The 21947-nt window shown below is 41.1% G+C and overlaps 1 protein-coding gene across 1 annotated transcript in view; it reads right to left on the bottom strand.

The window, feature by feature from the left end:
- The window catches only part of FARP2 (FERM, ARH/RhoGEF and pleckstrin domain protein 2), a 44208-nt gene extending 22261 nt beyond the window's left edge, over positions 1-21947 (bottom strand). The window contains exons 1-12 of the mRNA XM_019618864.2: positions 21897-21947; positions 19475-19579; positions 18704-18746; positions 16193-16271; positions 14983-15080; positions 13035-13149; positions 7551-7698; positions 6802-6897; positions 5275-5438; positions 5060-5128; positions 3492-3549; positions 2878-3124 (exon numbers count right to left, since the gene is read on the bottom strand). Coding sequence (XP_019474409.1) covers positions 2878-3124; positions 3492-3549; positions 5060-5128; positions 5275-5438; positions 6802-6897; positions 7551-7698; positions 13035-13149; positions 14983-15080; positions 16193-16271; positions 18704-18746; positions 19475-19579; positions 21897-21947 — 1273 coding nt within the window. The remainder of the gene's footprint in view (positions 1-2877; positions 3125-3491; positions 3550-5059; positions 5129-5274; positions 5439-6801; positions 6898-7550; positions 7699-13034; positions 13150-14982; positions 15081-16192; positions 16272-18703; positions 18747-19474; positions 19580-21896) is intronic.

Below are 21947 nucleotides of genomic sequence, written 5' to 3'. Positions count from 1 at the left end.
TTGCAAAGGGTAAGGAGAAGCAAAGTACAAGGAGAAGCACTGAAGACACCTTTTAGAACCAAGTGCTCTGCAAGAAAATGTTCTTAGCAAGCCTTCTCTCATGACTATCCAGTACGTTTGTTGAAAATATACCAACAAGCTTTTCTCTTCTGAAGATCTTAAGAGCTTTTGAAATGCTAGGGAATGTAGTGGGATTTATTCCCATATTGAGCAATTGTAACATATTTAGAGAGAATGCTTTGTTTTAGGCACGAAACATAAAGCAGAGGCTGACGTGGTTATATGCAGATAGCCCCATCTTGATTTTTTTACTTAAAATTAAAGATGGAAGGAAATTAAAGGCCACTTTTTAAATCTTACACTGATATTTGTCCCTGACTCTACTACCTGTAGGAAAGTCAGTAAATAGAAGTCTTTTTCCTGATTTCTTTTTCAAGTTACATAATGTCATTGTGGGAAGGAAACCAGACAAACAGCCTGAAACACACGTAAAGGTACCACAGCTGAAGACCTCTTCCAAGTGCCTATTTACAAATGTCACATCCATGAGATTATCTCCACAGGTATGAATCAAGTCAAACAAAGAGCTAGAATACACATTCAGTAGAAAAACAAAACTAAACTTGTATTTAAAAAAAAAAAAGACCAATTACACAACTGCACATTCCTCTAAGTCCAAGCTAGTACTGTGTTCTAAATGTGCTTTGTTTTCCTGTGCCACTGGCAAAGGCAACCAGATTCTAATGAAACAACAGCAATTCCATTCAAACACAACTCCCACAGTACTTGTAAGTGCCATGGAAAATAATCCTGCCTCAATAAATACTGAACTAAAAGGAACAGATGATAAAAGGATGTTTTACTTCCTCGATTTTACTATGGAGAGGAATTCCCCTGAACTTTCAGTCAACAGAATTTTGTGAAACAATAGTATTTTTTTTAATGCTGGACTAAGGAATGAAGGTCTTTTAACAATATATCAAGACCAAAGCTAAGAAAATCAGTATGAATGATACAGAGTATAAAATCAGCTTCTCATTGTAAGCCGCTTAGTTTGAGGCACTGTTTGTACTCGTACCGTACTATCTCCTTCTCCTTTAATAAGGTCATATTGTAAAGAAAAATTAAAGCTTTCACCAGATTTACCTCCACCTTTTTTCCCTAAATCAAGTAGATTCTCATGAGCTGATTTGTAAGTACTTCAATGTAGCACAATAAAGAAAAGCTCAGACAAAAATGCAATGCAAACTAAGTGCTTTCATAGTCTATGTATGCATCTCTGAACTACTGCAACGCAGAAGGGTGCTTGTTGGTTGCTGCACTGCTGAAGGCACTTTAGGGTCAGAAAATATGATTGTCTTCACAAGAAGCTTTCCTGGCTCCTATATTCACTTGATCACGTTGCATAGTTTTGTATCTTAAAAGTCATCCTTCATAGCTGACCTGAAGAGTGTCTCTTTTTTTTTTTTTTGGTATTGTGGGGAAAAAAAAAACCAAACAAAACATCAAGAACTCTCACCTGCAAAAATGACTTGTAATCAGGGACAGCATATTATATCACTCTTAAAGACATGTTCATAGCCAAAAAAAAAAATCCTTCGATACACTGTAATTTGCAAAGGGATGGTTCTTAACTTCTCTGAAATCAGTGGTGTTTTACAAACATTGCAGCCTGTTACGACACATTCTGGATGCAGTGTGTTGTACAAAATGCAGAATTGAAGTTAGCGTGCTTCAAGGGAGCTGAAGAGAGACAGGAAGAAGAACGATCAGCTGCGGTACGTGATTTAAAAGTCAGCCAATGGATTAGAGCTGTCTTGTTTAACACATCTTTCTGACTTCTAAGTCTGAACAGGTGAGAGAAATCCACCGTAAAAATCAAGGATCAATGATTTACATGAGTCTTCTCTGCCCAGTCTTCTTGAGTGAGATTTTTTAAATTATTCTGAAAGTCAAAAGTCAAGTTCTCACCGGCTGCTTGAGTAAAAGGATTACTAAAGAAAAGGTTTACATCCAGCGGCGCAGCGGTTTCAGAGTCCCACGAGTCTGTATCTGTACTGCTGGAGTCTTCCGTGGTGGTAGGAGGGTAGCTCAGCTGCTCCAGCTGGTCAATGATGTCAGTGAACTGAAAGGCTGAACTGGACTCAGAGCGCACTGAGTAGGCTGGGAAGTTCACCATGGAGCTCGCCTCTGAGTGGTTAGCAGAGCTGTACGTGTGCAGGGAGGACGTACCATTGAGTGGCAAATTGTTGAGGGAGCTGCTCTCAGATCGGTTGTTGATGAGTGAACTTGTTTCAGAAGGGCTCAGGAGGCTCTGAATTCGGCTTGCTTGTGCCTTAACCTCAAACAGCTCCGAGGTGTTGGATGGTCTCTCGTTGCCATTGAAGTCACTCCCTTCTTCAAATTCAAACTCGTCTTCCATATTCATATCTACTGCCTCTGTTGAGTACCTGTCAGGGCTTGACTGAGGAGAGACTGCATTTTGTTGAAGGGCATCCTTTGTTAAGCCTGGAGACTCTGATGCATGCTTAGAAAAATCAGAGCCCTTTAAATCTAAACCACTGTACACGTAAGAAAATGCCTCAGAGCCCCCTGCAAAAAAGGATATTTCTGCAGGGTCATCATCAATAAACTCTTCTGACACCTGTAACTGTGAATTTGTCAGTGTGAACAGAGGGGCACCCCTACTGCAGTGCTGATGCTCTTTTTCAGCAACAAAAACACCTGTGGTAAAGTCATCCTCATCATTGTCATTTTTACAAAGAGCAGCCCTATTCTCCTTGCTACTCTTCTCTACATCTAAATCTAAAGCACAACCACTCTCAACAACAGGACAAGCAGGGTTACAGTTTCCTGCAACACTACCAAACCCAACACCTTGGAATGACTGGAAGATGGGAGATCCAGGCTGCTGCACCAGTTTCCTCCCCGTTTCTTCTGCGGGCATTGGGGTGTTTTTGTCTGGAATCCTTGTGTACGGTGCTCGGGGGTCCAAGGAGGAAGGGCTGCTTTCTGCAAAGATGGGCAGGGTGGTAGGAGCAGCTGAGGAATGAACAGAGTGGAAGGGGACAGTCGCTGAGGCAGGAGACCCCGGGGTCCTCAAGCCCTCGGGGAACGCAGCGCTCTGAGGGAAAGAAAATAAAAACACAAAGGGTAACAGGATGACCTCTTCCACAAAAAGCAGTTAGATATAAGTAAGCCCAGTTTGATCCTCTGAAATAGTAACACGCTAGGAACTATCGCATCTTCTCAGTCAAACTGAACTCTGAACAGGAAATTACCTGCTGTAGACTCCATTAACTACAATTATCAAAGTTGTTACTCCTTGCAAAAAAAAAAACAAACCCACAAACTATGCATCAGGAACAAAGAGTAGCCTGCGAAGCTGAGTCCAGACAAACAGCTCATTCTACCATATTCCTAGGCAGTCATCTTGGAAAGCTGGCTGTCAGCTTCACTGAGTGGACTACCTGGAGTCACACAGAACTAACCTGCTTTGGCACGTCTGTGTTCGAAGCGTGAGCGGACACTCTGACTTTGCTGTGCCTCCTGCAGAAGAGAGAGCGTCCTGTGAGTACCCAAGACAAGAGCCAGCCTTCTCCCTTCCCTGTTTAGCTATTTTCATTCTAAGAGACAATAAAAAGTCTCAAGATGCATTTTATTATCATCTTTTAACAACTAATTCGATTGTTTAGGTTGGATCACCAGGTTCATCCATTAACCTAACACAAGTTATGCTGTCATACAGAAAAGGTGCTCAGCTGTACCCCAAGACACTAAACATATTCATGGATAGCAGATTACAGAAAGCTTTCTGAAATTCCTGTTAAAATCTTGTAAACTTTCAGACACATGACTATGAAGAGTTTCTCACATGTACTGAGGTTTCACACAAGCTCAAGTGACACCATTTAATAATTAAAATGCACATTCTTTATACGTTTAGAAACAAATATTTAAGGTCAGAGTTCCAGGCCTGCAGATCTCGAATTCAATCGTGCTGTATCACAGGCTAATTGTGTAATTTTAGGCAGAGTATTTTCCGTGCTTCAGTTCCTGTCTGTACAATACTATACAGCAAGACAAAATGCTAGGTGTATGAATAAATGAACGTTATTTAAAATTACATCTCTATGCATCACATCCTACATCAGATGTCAGCAAACATCAGAGGTATTCAGGATTTAGTTTGTGCTCAGGCCATGACTTCTACACAAGAGGAACGACCTAACTACTGCCCACAGATGCAAGCTGTATGATGTCCTGAAATTAAAAACATAATTGAAATTACGTTCACAAACTGCAAACTAAGTCAACACTCTTGGATTTTAACTTGAATTCGAGGCCTCAGTTTTCTTCAATATCCTTTTATCAAGTCACTGTAGCTTCTAATACTGCAAAGTAGTGACAACAAAGCAATGAGGACTACCCATGTGCAGCTCAACACTGCCACAAAAGGAGACTGCTATCCCTGTGGCACTGCTCCCAGTCTTATTTTTGGACTGTTGAGACTCTAGCAGTTACCATATTGTAAAACAACATGCAAGCCTCTGTCACTGCCCAGTTAGCAAGCTGAACCATCTCACTTTGTGATTACAGAAGTGCTAGGACAGAGAGATGGGTATGCCACAGGCATATGTCACTGGGTTGTGAAAGTAAAATCTTGCAATGCATTAGAATAAAGCATCTTCAAGAAGAACGATGAGAACAGGTCTCCTGGTTACCACTACCCCTTGTACAAAACAAGGATCACAGTGACATACGTAAATGTCCCGCTCACTTTGATGCACCTCCAAAATACACTGAACTTCCGGATGGCCAAGCTGCAATGCTGTCCACTGATATCCAAATGCAGTACTGAAACTTTCGCGAGCTTCTTTACATCATCATGAAACCACGTTAGGAAAAAAATAACTAGTTCAGCTACTTTAAATGTGAAGTAGATCTTAATAACCAAACAGATAGCCAATGAAAATGCCTTCAAGAGTCTTTTAAAAACAGTTCTAATCTTGGAAGTAAGAATGCTGTGCAAATCTCTGACAAAATCCTTTGTATTTACCTTTCATATGGAGTTTTCTTCATCCCACTGTCTTTAATATAATCCACTAGCTGCTTCTGTGTTCGTCCACTGTGAATCCACAAAAGTATAAAAGTTACCAAAAGCAGCAGATAAGAATTACAATTGGAGTTGCTTGAGAATGTTTTTCCTTTTTGAGCTTGTTCCCTCAGATATAAGCAATTCAGCTTCAATAAGTGTATGATGCTCCTCCATACCTGTATCTGAACGATGACCCCCTGCTGAAGAAGACTGCTTTAGCCTTTGGCTTTGGCTGATCAAAGAGCCTAAAAAACGTATGGTATTCAACACAGATTTTCCAGAAGTTTTTACATTCATCCCTACTTCCCAAAAGAAACTCCAGTGTATCTTGGTATGGGCCCTGGGAACAAAACACAAGAGCTAAGTAGAGCATCAGATGGCAATGGAAGAGAAAAGGAAAGGACAGATCTCAGCAAAGAGGCTCCAAAGGCAGTGAGATGCTGAGTCATTTCTCACATACATGAAAGCTATGAATGCGATTTTGCACGCAGTTTAAATCATTCAATTACTTTAAAACTGTTTCTTACATAGAAAATGTAAAAATGCTTAAAATGTACTTGACTAAAACTGTACAAACATGCTGGACATATCCCACATTAACAAAAAATGAGCATTATTAAAATTTAGACAAAAAGTATTTAAGTGAAATAGTAGTAATTTTAAGAATATTTTTTTCTTAAAAGTTCTGATGCTTTTTCCACTTCCTGTGATTTAGAACAGGCTGGAAAATGGTGTGTGTGCCAGAGTACAGTTACCACATTGCATTTCTGAGGGTCTCATTTTGAGACACACGTGCTGTCAGTGTGAACTGTTTCAGATTTCTGAGATACACATCACTGCATTATGTCCAACTTTGCTTTTTCATTCCAGTATAGCTTTATGCAGAACACAATCCAGTCATTAAGTGTGGAAACAACAAAGAGAGTGACGATAAATTTGATATTTGCAGTCAAAAATACGTGTTGTAAATCAGCCAAGCATGAAAAATACCTTCTGCTATAAGGACATATTAGAAAGATAAGGCTGTAGTAAGATTAATCATACAGTTCTTAAAACTAAGCTCCAACAATGTAATCTCAGCCATTTAATGCTTCCTGAAATGCATCAGATTACTTTATGATGGAATCAGGGGACTCTGTACCACAGTTTTCATTTAAGCAGCACACATGCAACAAGTTCCTGGATGAAACTGCCATATAAAGCAATCACCTTCTGTATTAGCAGTGTACTGCAGCGTTCTCTTAAGGAGCTACAGCCAAAAGCACTCCCTATTGTGCCTTTATCTGAACAACAAAGATTTACTATTTCAATGCTTAAGTTATCTTAGCTCATAGCTTGGACTACAGGGATCAGAGAGCTGAGATAACTCTCAATATCCATTTATTTCCAAGAGAAATAGGAAATGCAACTTTTTTTTTTACAGTAAAAAAAGTCTGAAACACCAGATTCTTCATTTCCTTTCCTGTAATATTTACACATGCCCATGCCTTTGCCAGATACATGTAGCTGAAATCTACGGTGACAGGATGGGGTGAGAAAGATTTTTACTTGAATAGTGAAGATAAGCCTATTTCTCTGACAGTGTCTTATGAAGTTACAAACTCAAGAATTTTTCATGGTAAAAGTGTGCATATAAGTATACATACATAAGTTATACGTAATTTTTTCAACACTGACAAGGGAGTTACTGTGGCAAAACTTACACAGACCTCTGGGTGGAGTTTAATAAGGAATCTTTTCCTCTTGAAGCTCAGCTTACGGACCTTGGACCAGTTAAAGGTATTGATTTTCGTATTACCCTGAATTAAAATGATAAAAAGTTTGCAAAAGTTTCAGAAGAACAATAAAGCAAATTCTTTTGCAGGCATGCAGATACATGAATGTGCACCCGAACCATTCTGCTCAATTCTTATTTCTGGTAACAGTATTATTAGACAATTATATCTATTAACACAAAGGCCAACTACGAATTGTATGATGTCTGTGTGTCTCTGAACAGACAGCAGAAAACTGAAGGGAAACCTGGAGAACTGGGATGTAAAAATCATTTTCTGTATACTTCTGTATGTGAAGATCAATGCTATCCTAGCAAAAATACGCTGTAACATTAAAGCAAAGGAAAATGAACCAAACACCAAGAACTGTTCTAGGGCTGTGTGGAATAGACTGATCATTATTCTTGAAATGTGTGTAAGCAACTTTCAAATAGATAACATCAACACTTTAATTTGGTGTCACTGTTAGTTTTGTGATTTTTATGCTCCTCCATCCCCACTTCCAAGGGCAAACTGCACTACCCAGTGATTTGTGGGCCTAAATGATGCTGTATTGACCACAAAATACATGCTAGATTTTTACCATCAGACGTGCTTGAAATTAAAATAAGACTTACTCCCAAGACAAACTAATGGAAAAACAGACAGACGCACACGGTAGGCTTTGCCCACCTTACCTGGAATACTAGCACACCCATGTGTGAAACAGCCAGGTTGATTTTTGTGCCCTCACGATCAGATGCAAGGTGAAACCTGATGCCATACATCTCCAGTTTCCGAGCAATTTCAAGCACTTGAAAGTCTGACTCGGCAGGAGTTTGGCCCCTGTAATAAGGAAGAAAAAGAAACTTTCAAGATCAATTGGATTGCACAGTGCTGCTGGCGTGGCTAAAATGCTCCACTTGTAACTCGGGCACTAAAAAGGAATTTTCAATTTAATTAAGTTCGGCAGGCTCACTTCAAGTTAAGTATTATACTGAGACTTCTGTATAATAGGAGAAACGTTCAATAAGCAGACGACCAGCCTGAAATGCATCCCAGAGACAGAGGCACTGAAACAAACATTAGCTAGTCCAGCTTCAGCTTTTCCAACTTAGCAACAATACAGTTCAACAAACCAGCACTGAATCTGCAGGGTCCTTTACTCTGCTTCTCAGTATACACGTTAATATCAACTCCACACAAAGCGAGAGCTGAAAGATTTCTGTAAGCAGCACGATGGAAACAGAGCAAACACTCAAGAGCTCCAGGTCGGGTCTCAGGACTGCACAACTATTTCACAGCACGACTGGGAGCGAGGCTTTCCCCCGACTTCGGCTGTTCGGTTTTCTCCTGGCCAAAGAACCAGAAGAAGGATTTTAAAAATTGTTCTTGAAGCATCACCTGCTGTCGAAATAACGATGAAACCATGAGAGGGATGTACCCAAATGGAGCATCTCCTGCTTGAGTATGCACAAGGTCCAAGTGAGCAGTGCTGAGACACCACTCACGTATGCGGTGGTTGTTTCTCCTGAAGTTGAACAGCCAACACTTCATTTCCCTGAAGCAGAGGCCTGTACCTTCTTCCCTCCCTGTTTTTCACCACGAGGGGGAGAGTTCAGTGGATTGTGGATTAACACTGCCTTTTCCTGCTTGCTGAGGCAGGAGCCGGTGGGAAGCTGAATCCTCCTCCAGCACCAGCAGCACAGACACGTGGGCAGCTGCCAGGACACTGCTGGCCTACGGGCACCTCTCTGCTGAAAGCCACAAGAAAGAAGTGCTGCCTTGCTTCCAAGCAAGAGCTGTGTGAGCCACGGGCAGCGCTGCAGCACTGGAAGCAGCCCTACTGCCTGCCACTCAGCCAGGACAGGTGCGATGGGGACACGGGAGAGAAAAGCACTCTCTGTTTAGGGCCAAAGAGCACTGAAACCAGCTGAGATTTCCGCACACACACACAGTTACACACAGATGTTGGAAGCCCTGTTTCCAAGGACCCGCTTTCCTTCCATAAACGTGCCCCAGTTGACTCAAGCAGAGGAGAAGCTGTTTATCACAGGATCTATTTTGGTGTGCGATGCAGTGCCAGCACCGACAGCACTGCATCAGTTCTCCTGGCTTGCCTTTCTGGGCATTCTCCCCCTCCCTGCCTATCTCCAGCCATGTCTTAACTTAAACAACTTTTGATTCTATGTGCATTTCCCTTAAATACAAATGGAGAATGCTTCCACGAGCAGCTGCTACATTCAAACGTAACAAAAAGAGAATGAGGAATTTTCTTTTTTTCCCTAACTGGAGAAAGCAAGAATTACATGAAGTTCCTGACTTTGCAAATTCCAGCCTTATTGCAACGTCAGTATAATGGGGCTGTGTAAGTATAAAGCAACTGTAAAGAACTGTGAAGAACAGAGAGAACAAAAATCTCATCTCAAATGGAAAAAAAATGCCAGCCAAGCTGCATGAAGAGTACTGGAGCTGCACCTCCAGCAGTGTTGCCACCACAGATGTTCTTTATGTCTGGGAGCTCAAACTGCTAAAGCAGATTTCCCTTTCCCTGACTAAAACAAGCAATGCTGGAATAAGCATTTTTATGCAGCTTTAAGCATCACTAGCATTTCTTCCACAGATTCCTTAACTCTGTCAAAATAGTTGAAGTACCATGGTTTCTGTTTATTAAACATGTACAAGACAAAAAAGTCAGATCATAAATATTAATTTTGGCCACAGCTCCTTGAGTTGCACTCTAAGAGCACTGGGTGTAACTACCACCCCCACTAATTCCTGGTATAATTCTTCTCAATAGAGCTGCATTAAGAATGAATGCAGTGCTTTGTCTTTAGAGAGGATGCTAAGGTTGCTGAGGTTGGGAACTGCTGCTGGGGGAACGGCAAACAAAAATTAAGGACAAAACAAGCAACCAGAAAATGTGAAAGCATTTTATTACAAATTCCCGATGAACAGTGCAGTGTAACTGATGCAGAACCACCAGCATTCCCTGTTCTGACCCACCAGATACGACCAGAAGCCCAGTGCAGCTCAGGAACAATAAAGAAATTTTTTAAGAGTGTCCTCATAGACAAAACCTGCTCACACCTACCAAAGAAGGAAGAGGCTGCAGCAGGGAAAGCCAGGAGCGATGCCAAGCAGCTCACACTGCACAACAAACAATTACAAATGAGATGCAGTTTCAGAGTAATTACCCTCAGATGTTTGCAGGAGACTAAGCTGCACAGACCAGCCCGAAAACAATCTGCTCTAATTTTGTTCATCCATTAAGCAGATAAATCTACTTACTCTTCCCCAGGTCAATGGACTACAGGCTCTCTTTCACAAGTGTTTTCCTGCAAAAACTGCTGTCAGTGCAATTCGTTTTAAGGTAAAGGCTGCTTACATGCCTTCATTTAGACAGATATTTGTGGAGTGTTACAATATTCACATGGCAACTGGGGCAATGGCTTCAAATCACACGCTGCTAAAAGCTCTGCAATGAGCACAGCTTTTAAAAGCAGTAATGCAGCATTTTAAAGCACATGCAGTCAAGATGCTGTGTTTTTACAAATTAGTAGACTATGCAGCAATCTAAAAACACAGTTTTTTCTTGTTTATAAACATAATATGAAGCATCCTGTTTTCAAAATAATTTTAATCCTGGGCAACTAGCCCAACAAGTTGCAAAAGCACCTGAAGGATAATAGTAAATGGAGGTAGATATAAATGCAACAAGTCTTCAGTTCCTTTCCTGACTTACACAAGTACATAAACACACACACACAAAAAAACCACCAGTCATTTGAAGGCACGCAAATTATGTTCAACAAATCCATCAAGCAAAACAGAGTCAAAGCTCTTCTTCGGGCATCCACGGTAATGTTTAATTCTGATCTACAGCCCCTCGCAGCAAGTATTCCACTTATATTACTTGCAGGAAGGCAGAAAGCATTGCATTCAGGGTGTTTGGGGCACTCAGATGTAACTGGACAACAGCAGCTTCAAAATACAAACCTACCACAGAAGCAAACAGCTCCAGTTAACCTAGGTTCTCTCTGAAGCAAATAACCAACCTGCTGTTCTAAAAATACAACTCCTCTTATTTACCGTCCCTGCATTTGCAAAGTTAAATATAAAACCCGTGTTTCTATATTTGTGAGTATAAATATTTGTAAAAGGAAGAAAACAGGCCATGCTTAATAGAAAATAAGCTTTCCTCATCCTTCTGAATACAACTTCGTCAATGGCTTTGCTCTTGTTCTGATACAGAAGAGATACACAGATTCTGCTTTCCCCCTCTTCTACCAGCTCTAATAGCTCAGATGAAGCTACACACCACCCCAGCACAGCCTTCTAACACAAAGAGACACCTGAGATAAACACACCCGAGGGCCACGTGTGCTCCTGCCCAGCAACTCACGTGCGGCGCCAGAAGGAATCCTGCTGCCACCCCAGCTCAGAAAGGCAGACCGACGTGCCCTGCTTGGTGCTGGACAGAAAAGAGACAGCACACTGCTACACCAGGAGCGTGGTTAAAGCAAAGAGAGGGCTGCAGAGCACGGGGTCAGAAAGAGAATGGATGATGCAGCAGTGAGCTGGAGAGGAGCCATCCCCTCAGCAATAGGGTTCTCTTTTTGGAGGCTGCGCTGTCAGCTGAAGGAAAGAGCAGTCTGTTAAAGATAGGGAGGAGGGTTAGGAGGTGAAGGGAAGGAAATAGAAAAAGAAAACCCAAAAATAAAGCTATGAAGCAAGAGGATGGTAAGAGAGAAGAGAAATAGTTTGCTCGTTTAGCAGCACTCTGCGTCAGAAGGAAGGAGACAGACAGGGTCCGTGCTTCCACTTGCTCCTTGTAATAGAAACGTGGAAAAAAGTGTGCAAACACTGAGAAAATGCAGGACCTTCACCACTCTTACTAAAAATGGGAAAGGGTGCCCAGTACTCACGGGGTAAGGACAGAGAGAAGAGACGTGTAAGGAAGTCCCAGCTATTTTTAGGGTTGCGGCGCTTCCAAAATTACATCTGTGTAACAGAAATTTTCCAAAGAAGCAAGGAGATGTTAAACATCTTCACTCCACACGAGTAGCACTGACAATTGCTTTAAATGAGATTTGTAACCATATTGTTGAAACAGTTACGTTAGATGCAATTATCATTAAGCTAATGAAAAGTAAACCTATGAAGCACGGAATCTTTTCCCATTAACTTTCTTCTGATTTCTTTCTTCCAGGCAGAAATATGAAGTTCCTTAGTGCATGGAATTATTAAAAGGAGCTTTCTGAAAAAATAAAAGCTCAAGGTTAATAGAACAACGAGTGCTTGGCTCTGTATTCAAAGTAGTTTCATATTTGTGGTGCACAGCTCCTTGGTCTCCAATCAGTTTTTTATTATTTCAAAAATACATGAACCATAGAAGCATTTATTGCATCAGTTTTGACAAAAGTTACTTCTCTCCTTCTAACTCTCAACTCTCTTCTTTACCCTAAAACGAGTACAATGTAATTTATTGCTATTTATGCAAAAGCAAGACCTATGGATTTGATGACACGTTGAACACAAACTTTGCAAACCTGAAATTCTGGAGAATGATTTTGCTTCAAGCCATCATTACAAACTCACGATAGGCTTCTTTGCTGCGTTATTAAAAGTACATGGAATATCATGTGAGAAAAATTATTGCTCAACAACTTTGTCCTCTTCTGTTTCTCTTGCTCTCTCAATTACCATACTAGAATTAATATACTTTTAACTAGTATTACAAAAAAATCCATTATTTATTGTCACCTGCCTGCTGCTCTGCTACAGTCCATTGCATTTGGAGAAGTGCAGACATTTAAACAAGGTTCTCACTGTGCTTTCCTTTTGCCATCAGTGTTAAATTCAAGCCACCCGTATGTACAGAAAGTCAGCACACACAAACCTGCAGATTGCCTCCAGACAAACTGTCTTCTTCTCAGAGTTTAAATAGCTGCACTGCTATATTCACAGGTAAAATGTACATTAAACTGTGTTAAAACTCCTAATTAAAAAGTCTCAATAGTAACGATTGATAAATTCAATCTTTTCCATCAGTCATAGCAGGTGTGCATCAAATACAGCCTGCCACCATCCCATCAAACGGTGCACTCACCCTCACGGAGCCAGCCTGCCTGCTCCCCAGCCCCAGGTCCCATCAGTGGGGCACCATCACCCTCACTTACACATGCTTCCTGTGGAACTCCAGGATCTTCCCTTGGATTCTTTCCTGGTTTGGCAAATATCGATTTCCTTTAAGGTGCTCTCGATCCTCCGATTCATCAAAATCCCCTATTTCAGCTATTACAGGAAAAAAAAAAAGTGTTAGAATAAAAAGAAGCAATGGAACAGGAACGATGACAGAAAATGCTTGGTAAGAAACTGTGGGTGGGGGGCTAAGGATCTGGACTGTATTGTCCTTTGATTGTTTGAAATGTGTACATTGTGCTTCATACCCAAATTCACTTCAGAAAACATTCACATTTACTCCAGGCTACCCCTGGGGGTACAGCAGCACAAATCCACACCTTTCAGAGATGATGCTGTCGATTTAAGAAGAGATGTACAGATGAAGTGTGAACCAAATGTACAAAACAGTTTCTACTTGATAAAACATGAGACCAGAAGTCCTTGGTTTGGAAGAGAAAAGCATAATGCACACAGAACCTACAGCAGATGTATATAAAGTTACAAGTAGAATGAAAAATATATATATATTATGAAACCCACTTTTTCCTTTCCTATGCAAGCCAAAAAATTAAGCTGTGAAGCTCATTTTCGTGGAAGAATGCCAAAAATAGAAGCCAATTGAAAAAATAATTTGACAAACACAAAGAAGTAAAGTTCAAGGGCGACTGAATGAGGAGTTAAGGAATCGGTCCGACTCAGAACGGCCACATGCAGAGTATTGGATGGGTGCACTAACGGAAGTATCACCATATGCTTGCTCTGTTTCTCATGTCTTCCCCACAGCATCTGCTACTAACTAGTGTCAGAGAAAGGAGAGAGGACTAAACAAACTAATAATCTCATCCAAGACAGATGTTCTTCAACAGAGCATAGCAATATCCTGTTTAAAATCAAGCCAGCATACAAAACAACATGAGAAAAACTGAAAGGCACTTTTGTAAAATAATTTTATCTTAAGAAGAATCCTTCTCTCTCTACTTCTTCTACTTTCCTATTACAGTAAAAGCAAGATGGGTAAGGGCAGACACTGAGATTTGCTCAGCAGCTCCAAGCTACCCTGGAATTGTTCCCAAAACTTACGCAAAGTTGTGACAAATTGTTAGCAAATGTTAATTGTGCAACTCCCTGGCTGCACACGCAAGATAGATCTCATTCTGTGTAAGGTAACTGTAACTAACAATATTATAGTTACAGTAATCTAATTAGAGGCAGCGACCTAACAACTATGGAGTATTGCACGTATGAAGAGGCACCATTTCAAGGCTTTTGCTTCACGTAAGTAAGGAGGCACAAACCCCTATTTCTGCAGCTCACATTCTAGGTTTGGCTGCTGCTTGAGAGGACAGGCTAAGCTGAACCCATCTGGTTGTGAAACCAGTCTCACAGACGCTTGACTTAAAGGCCACATTTTTAGCTCTTTAGCTGCTTACTGGCTGAGTAAGCAGAAGCATGGAGAGCTCCAAATCAATTGCTTCCAATTTCCATTTCCACTGCCTCCAATAAGGGAAGCTGCTGACAACCCACTTGTTAAACTTGTTCTCACACATTTCTAGTTTTATTTCCCAAACTTCAGCCCAGTCTCTATCACCTTCCAGCCACGGCCAAACTTAGAAACTAGAAGCACTGAGGCTGGCTGAGAGCTGAGGAGTGCTGGTGACAGTTTGCAGAGCCAGAGCAAGAAGGTAACACACAAGTGTTTTGGTTTTTCATGATCTTCACAAAGCCAAAGTTATTTTATATGTAAATACCAGCTGCTCTCCACAACACTGGGAACCTAGCTAGCCCTGATTATAATCCCACTGGTCACACACTTTTACTACTTTGTACTGAAAAGAAACACTGCAAGGCAAAATGCTTCTGGCTACCAGAACACATGCAAAAAACTCCTGCATGCTGTTTAATGCAATGGCAACACCACCAGGTCACCACAGAGGCAATACTAACATTGCAGGAGATGAGAGATGAGAAGAGCTGCCGTGTTGTCACTGCAGGTTAGTCGCTCCTCTGCCAGGTCTCTTTTGATTTGCAAAGCAAACAGATACCTGAAAAGTGAGAGTAAGAAGTACAATCTTAACAGGCTGTGAGAACTTAAAAACAACTAACTAGTATTTTATAGCATCAACATCCCCCTAGTTCTTCCTCTTTCCAAAACCATCACAAAACAGAAGACTTGCAGCCAAATAAACTGAGCACACAAGTAATCCACTTGCACAGTACAGTTCATTGGTGTAAATGAAGATGGAGAAATGAAGCAGCTGATGGGAAACCACACTCTTCAACGAGCTTGAGCTGTGAAGTAACAGCAGCTATATTTTTAGGTGGAAAGACACTTGAGGAAGACTTAAAGTGATTTTATCTACTGCAATAGAGATGAGGGAGCATTACTGATGCTAGCATCTCATTAGGAAACGTGATTTCTGCTAACACTTATTTAATTTACTCAGTGGTTGCATTTTCCAGGACTGTGATGTTTGCAGTCTGCAAAGACAGCAAGAAATTAAATTTACTTTTCTAATACACTATATTAATTCTCCAAAGTATTTTCCAATGCAGTAGCTAAAGGAGTATTATTACTGCTTGCAGAAAATACAAAAGAGAAACATGGCAAAACTGAAAGCGCAGCGATAAGGACTGACTTTGTAACCTAAGCCAATATTAATATGTTTTTAGGAATACAACGCTGGAAAAAAATGTGCTTCCCTTTTTACTTAGAAGAAGGTACAGTAAACAGGCAACAGTAAATGTGTGATATCTCATTATTACAAACATCTGAACTGGTGATAACCATGAACAGTAAAACATGTTTGCAGGTTCTAGAATACTTAGTGAGGATTTAAATGATAAACCATTTACTAAAATATGTCCTGATTATTTTATGTAGGTTCTGTTAATAAATACAGGAGTTTCCTCTATATGCTGCCTCTTTCAATCCTGTGATGGATGGCAAGCCCTTACCTGCACTATTTTCTGGTCTGAAAAATATTTTTTCCAATAGCATTAATCTACCAACACGAGTCTTCTCAAAATGTGACACGACAAGTGCTGTTTCAATATCTTCAGTATAAGACTTGTTTGGAAATAGATACAACACCCTCCCATTTTCACCTTTGTTTCAGTGGGTAATGCAAACCAAGTTCTTCCAGAGGTACTTTACCTTGTATATTCCTCTTGCAGCTGGCCTGGGTCTGGAGGAAAGAACTTTACAGCTAGACGAAGCATTGTAGTCTTTGGTCCTATAAAAAAAGTTAGTCATGCCACAAGAATTCTTTGTAAGCACATGCACGCTGTGTTTCCCAGCATGCACAGAAATACAGCCCACCAGAGTCCTTCAGCTCACTGCAGTGGGCCTATGGGGTGTAGATGATCCACGTCAAACAGACGCAGCAGGAAGGTCTCTTTTAAAACTCTACCTGTAATACTCCCACGGCACAGAACGTCGTGAAGTAACTTTGTGCAACAGAGGAGCTGTGAAGGAGCTACCTGACTTCATAGGAGAGCACTGCAGGTGAGCCCACGAGGTGATCCCAGAACACAAGGATGGGAGAGACGCTGTGTGGACCCACCACCTCCTGTGGGCCTGTCCTCACCCTCTAACCCCAAAGCACACTGTCTCAGTACCTGATTTCTTATCCCCAGATAAGGAGTAAGTCCAACTTACTCCTCCACAGATCCATCTTTTCCTCTGCTAGCAGAAGAACAAGAAATTTTGCTTCCTGCCAAATGCTGCCTGCTTACTGGGAGAACTTTCAGACCATCAGAGCCGTGTTGAGGAGCAGCTCTCAGCGTCAGAACTACCTCTGCTCTGCTGAGCAGAAACACTAAGCCACCAATCCCTCATTAGAGTACAATATCTAGAACAAACAGAGGCTGAAAAGAAAACTTACGATGATACACAAAGCTTACATTTGGCAAAGACAGATGCCTTATTTTCAGGATTTTATAATTGGTGAGATACATCAAACAAGGAAAATAAACAGTTTTAGCGGACCGTGCTGGAAGAAAAAAAATTACTTTGATTTTCTGAAATTGCTCCTAAGCTTTGGAAAACCTCCACAAAGTTAAGAACAGGCAGACACATCAATCACACCCAGCACCAGGAAAGTATTGCTGCAGGAGCAATTTTGACTGTCTTCTGCACCTGACCTATGTTAAAGAACAATAAACGAAGGACTACATTTTTGCTTTTATAATACTTCTGCATCACAGCTCCACTGTTCATTTTTATTCTTGCCTTTCCTCTAAAAATAATCCTCATTCTACACAGGAAAAGTTTTAGCACAGTGCAAGGAAACACTGGGCCATTCTAAATCAAGATGCAGAATTTACTATAAGAAATCAAATCTGAAAACAAACAAACAAAAAACCCACAAAAAAGTACCCTGGGGGTATGGTTAATACCAGCCCCATACAAACTGGCAGTTCGCAGAGATAGCACCCAAATTTTACCTATGTACTGCATGCCTACTAGGAAGTGAAATATCTGAACATACACTCATGGTCAAAGGAAAGCCCTGCTGCAACCAAATGCCACAGATGTGAAACTCATTCCCTGTATATTGCTTTTCTCAGCAAAAACAAACATGCGCAACAATTAAAATTTAGAGCAACATACGGAAACTCTTCTAATTTCAAACCTGTTTGTTGTCTGACTGGGGCACCGTAACTGCAGCATTAAAAATGGGCTCCACGGAGATGTTTCTGCAACAAACCAACCCGCACAGACACACAGCTGCTCCTGTTAGACCACAAACCACAGCACTTCACTGGGCTACAAGTAAAGCTGACTATATTCCTTCTGAAGCCCATCAAAAACAAAATCCACATCATACAAAGCCAAGTTTTCTATATCCCAAAATAGGTCATTACCTATGATGGATCTGAATGGAAATTTTGATCATCTCTATTTTTTTTTAAGGTATTATTTTTAGCAGGCGTGTCTAAGATTCAGACCTTGGCTTTAGAAGCAGTGGACACCCTACTGTGGGGGGGCCTGATGGAGCAGCAGTGGGACTGGATGGACCCAGAGGCACCTCAGCCTTTCTGGGACTCTCTCAAACTTCAGAACTGCACTGACAGGGACCCTGAAGCTGCAGCCAGTCACACAGTGACATCACCACCTCTGCTGTGCCAAGGAAGCGGCTCCCCAGAGAAATTTTAAGAATGAAAAGGGGATACCATCCATCCTGTTGACATTTTCCAACTGTCAGCCAGGTCTGAACTTTGCCTGGCAAATCAGAACAATGGAGAAGGCAAGTGTAGTTTCTGCAGTCCTTTTAAAAAGCAACCAGCTCTCAGAAGGATCACAATTGCAGCTATTACCCCTCCTTGCTCACAACATTCCTTTCTCTTCCCATTTTAAGACAACACAATTCAGAAAAGCTCACAAACAGCAAATGTCATGTTTCACAAACTTTACACCAGCTGATCCAATCTATCTAGATACTTATCACAGAGAAAAATCATACGCTCAGTAATTTTCCATTCCACCCACCACATACTACATAATAAAAACAACAGGTTTGCATGCCCAAACAGGAGTCATTATCATCACCACCAAATACAATTTTCAGGGAAGCATAACCAGTAAATCAAGTAGTAATTATGAAAGCAGCCCACATAAAGTAAATGCAAATTAAGGAAAACTTCCTTTTTTAAAACTACTTACTCCGTACTTGTTTAATAACAGGTTTCATAGGTTCCAGCCAAATCTGAAATTGAAGGAAAAAAATGACAAAGTGGCATTCATATTTGAATACGTGAAAATATCAATAGTAAATTCAAACTAAGTAGTTTATGCATATGCATTTTTCCCTCTCTGTAGCAATTGCTTAATTTCTTTGTTTGTTTCTTCTTGTTGTTTATGAAGTGCTTATCTAAATTGATATTTCCCATGTATCAATACAAAAATCCCTGATCCATGCCTAAAGTTCACCTGGACAGAGAAGGAAGGGTCCCTTCAGAAAGAGCACAACATCAGTGCTGAGGAGAGCACTGCCAAAACAATGCCAAGATGGAGTGGAGAGAAACCAGAATACAGAATTACAGCAGATCAGAATGAATGGGAGGTCCATAATGATTCTTCAGGGAAATTAACCAAAGATTGAATTAACTGAAGATAAAATTACTGAAGTTGCACGTTTAATCTGACTTCATAAGCACTCTACACACTACACTTTCACTTACTAATTTTTGGAGGAATGGAGGATTTTATTCACATGCCTGGAAGTGGAAACACCAGCAACTGTATAATTGCTTTACGCGTTCTTGAGGTTTAACAAGTAGAATCTGATCTCCCTCCCCTACTTTAGGAGTTGTCCTTGTTGTGATGAGTGAAGTAGGAGCAGTAATCAGAGACAATCCGACAAAAGACTCCAGAAGGACTGGAACCTTCTGCAACCTTTTTGTTGTAATGAATTTGTTGGGAAATTATACGTACCCAATATGACTGGATGTTCTGGAACTCAATTCCAAAATAGTCTGATTCAATTAAATTCAGGTGCTTGTAAACTTCTGTCAATAATGCCTGGCCATAATATTTTGACTAAACAGGAAAGCAAAAAAGAAAAAGATTAAGATGAACTAATTTAATAAACAAAATACGGCATCTTAGAAAACTTCAGAAAGAAGATTTTTCACGTCTGCATTGACCACCTTTGTTACTTTAACTTTGTAAATAACCAGTATGCAAACATGGCTCAAAACAGCCAAGCATCATAGGATCGCAGTGCCTGAAGCTGGAAGGGCCCCTGGAGGTCAGCTATTTGTAAGCTGTTTGCAGTGCCCTCAAACTAGCACAGTGTTTGTGTAGCTGGGGGTTGCGGCCCACGTTGCCACATGGCACAGTGACCGCCCCAGTCCCACAACCACCACTGTGAGGCTGTCTGTGCCACCAGATCTGTAATGCAGCCCTCCCCACTGCCTTTATTCAGTTGGTTACAATGCCACAAAAGCAACACTGTGGTAATGTGGGAGAAAAGGGGGAACTTCCACCCTGAACATGGCAGCACCTCGGCATCTACTGCCACACGGCCGCAGCAGCTGCTGCAAGGACAGTGCTGCTTGTGAAGCCACACATCAGAGCATCCAGATCATACAGACAAGAGTTCAAAGAGTTCTCACATCCCTTGTTACTCGTTCCAGCAACACACAAAAGCTGCCAGGAAAGAAGGGAAGCACGAACTCATCCCAAACACACGTGCTGGCAGGATGAGACCTAACAGCCAGTAGCACAGTGCTGGCCTGGCACACACTGGATACTGAGGCTGGATCAGCCTGATGGAGCTGTGCACATCCCTGCTCACTGCAGGGAGCTGGACAAGGACTCTTAAAGGTCCTTCCCAACCCTCAGGATTCCATCATCCTGTAGCATTCCCCTCACAAACTGCCAATGGAAACTCACCACCCTCTTTCTCTCTCCCCACAGACTGTGAAAAAACCATTTCCCCCTCTGCCTTGTTTTCATTAGCACTCATTTGCCAGCAAAACACACCTAGGCATTCACACCACTCAGATCTCATGTATTTGGAGAAGTCAGAACTCCAGAGGATACCATGGTTTTCCCACTGCAACAGACACAAACAGTTCTGTAACTGACTCAGCTCAGAACAGTCCATCTTTCTAAAGGGATAGACACTGTAACACATTGGTAATGTAATAATTCAATAAAATGTGCGACTGAAAGCATCTAACAAAGATTGGGCCCTTTGGGTTGAAAATAGAGAGGGTTTAAAAAAAAAAACACCATGAAAGTTAGGGAAGTTGTTTGCTTTATGGAGACTCACAAAAATTCAAGAGCAATTGCTTACAAGAAAAAGAATCTCTGCCTCTGTTTTTAGGACAGTGCAAGTTGGCTAAATATCTCCACATCATTTCAAAGAAGCTTCAGTGAGAAATTATGACAGCTCTGATAATCTGACCAGTGCGAACAGTCAACTGGATCCAATGCCATAACAAAAGAGGAAAGAAACAAAAGGACAGCAAACAGCAGGAAAGCTGCTTGTTTCCTCATCCCTGCTCTCATGAGTTGTGGCTACCAGGAAGGCAGCCACAAGTCTTGTGATACCTAAAATAGTACTTACTTTCTAAGAACACAGCCCATTTAATTTTTATTTTTTTTTAATTTATTAAGTAAAATCTTTCCTTGCAGAAGACTTAATGGGTATGTTTGTGTTTTGTTCTGAAGAAAGCAGTGATACAGGTAAACCACGTCATCTTCCAGAACATTTTTACTCTTCGGTCTGTTTCTCAGACTGCCTGCCACAGCATCCACGTGCTGCTGGAGAAACATATTATGAAAACTAAATTCTTAATTAAAAAAATATCTTGCCTTGCACCTATAACTTAAAATAGTAGAAGAAAAAAAATATCCTTAAATATAGTAGGATTTTTTTAAATGCACAGAAGCACACATTTTTATTATTGTTGTATGCCTCTATCATTCACAGGTATCATTGATCTCATAAAGGAATTCTTTCTAGCCAGCGATATTTGCTGAGGATGTGTCAGAACCATAACCAGCCTTGTGCACTTCCATCTATTGAAGACGGGACATGTCAGACTGTCCCTCTGCAGGTAGACCCATTAATTTCCAGAAGTCACAGAGCAGAAGATATGCTGCAACAATGTCTCCGATTTCTCATTTGTGAAATGAGATGTAATCCCACTTCCAACCACTGCCTGTTAAGACTCATAAGCTTGCATTAACTTGTGAACAACGCTTGGTGATATTACACAGCTCTGCAGCCAAATTGTGCTGTTGTGAGAAAGGAAATTCTGTCCTATCCGTGGCTATTTACATACAGCTGTTAAAACTAACCCAATCAAACCATAATGTACTTTCTTCCAATCCCTCCACGCACCATCTTTAAACTGATCCGTGCCTCCATGACTCTAAAAGCTTTGTGCCTCAT

Source organism: Meleagris gallopavo, chromosome 11, assembly GCF_000146605.3.
Source record: "Meleagris gallopavo isolate NT-WF06-2002-E0010 breed Aviagen turkey brand Nicholas breeding stock chromosome 11, Turkey_5.1, whole genome shotgun sequence".
Lineage (NCBI taxonomy): Eukaryota > Metazoa > Chordata > Aves > Galliformes > Phasianidae > Meleagris > Meleagris gallopavo.
The sequence above is the reverse complement of the archived record's forward strand: the minus strand, read 5'-3'. Positions and strand labels throughout refer to the sequence as shown.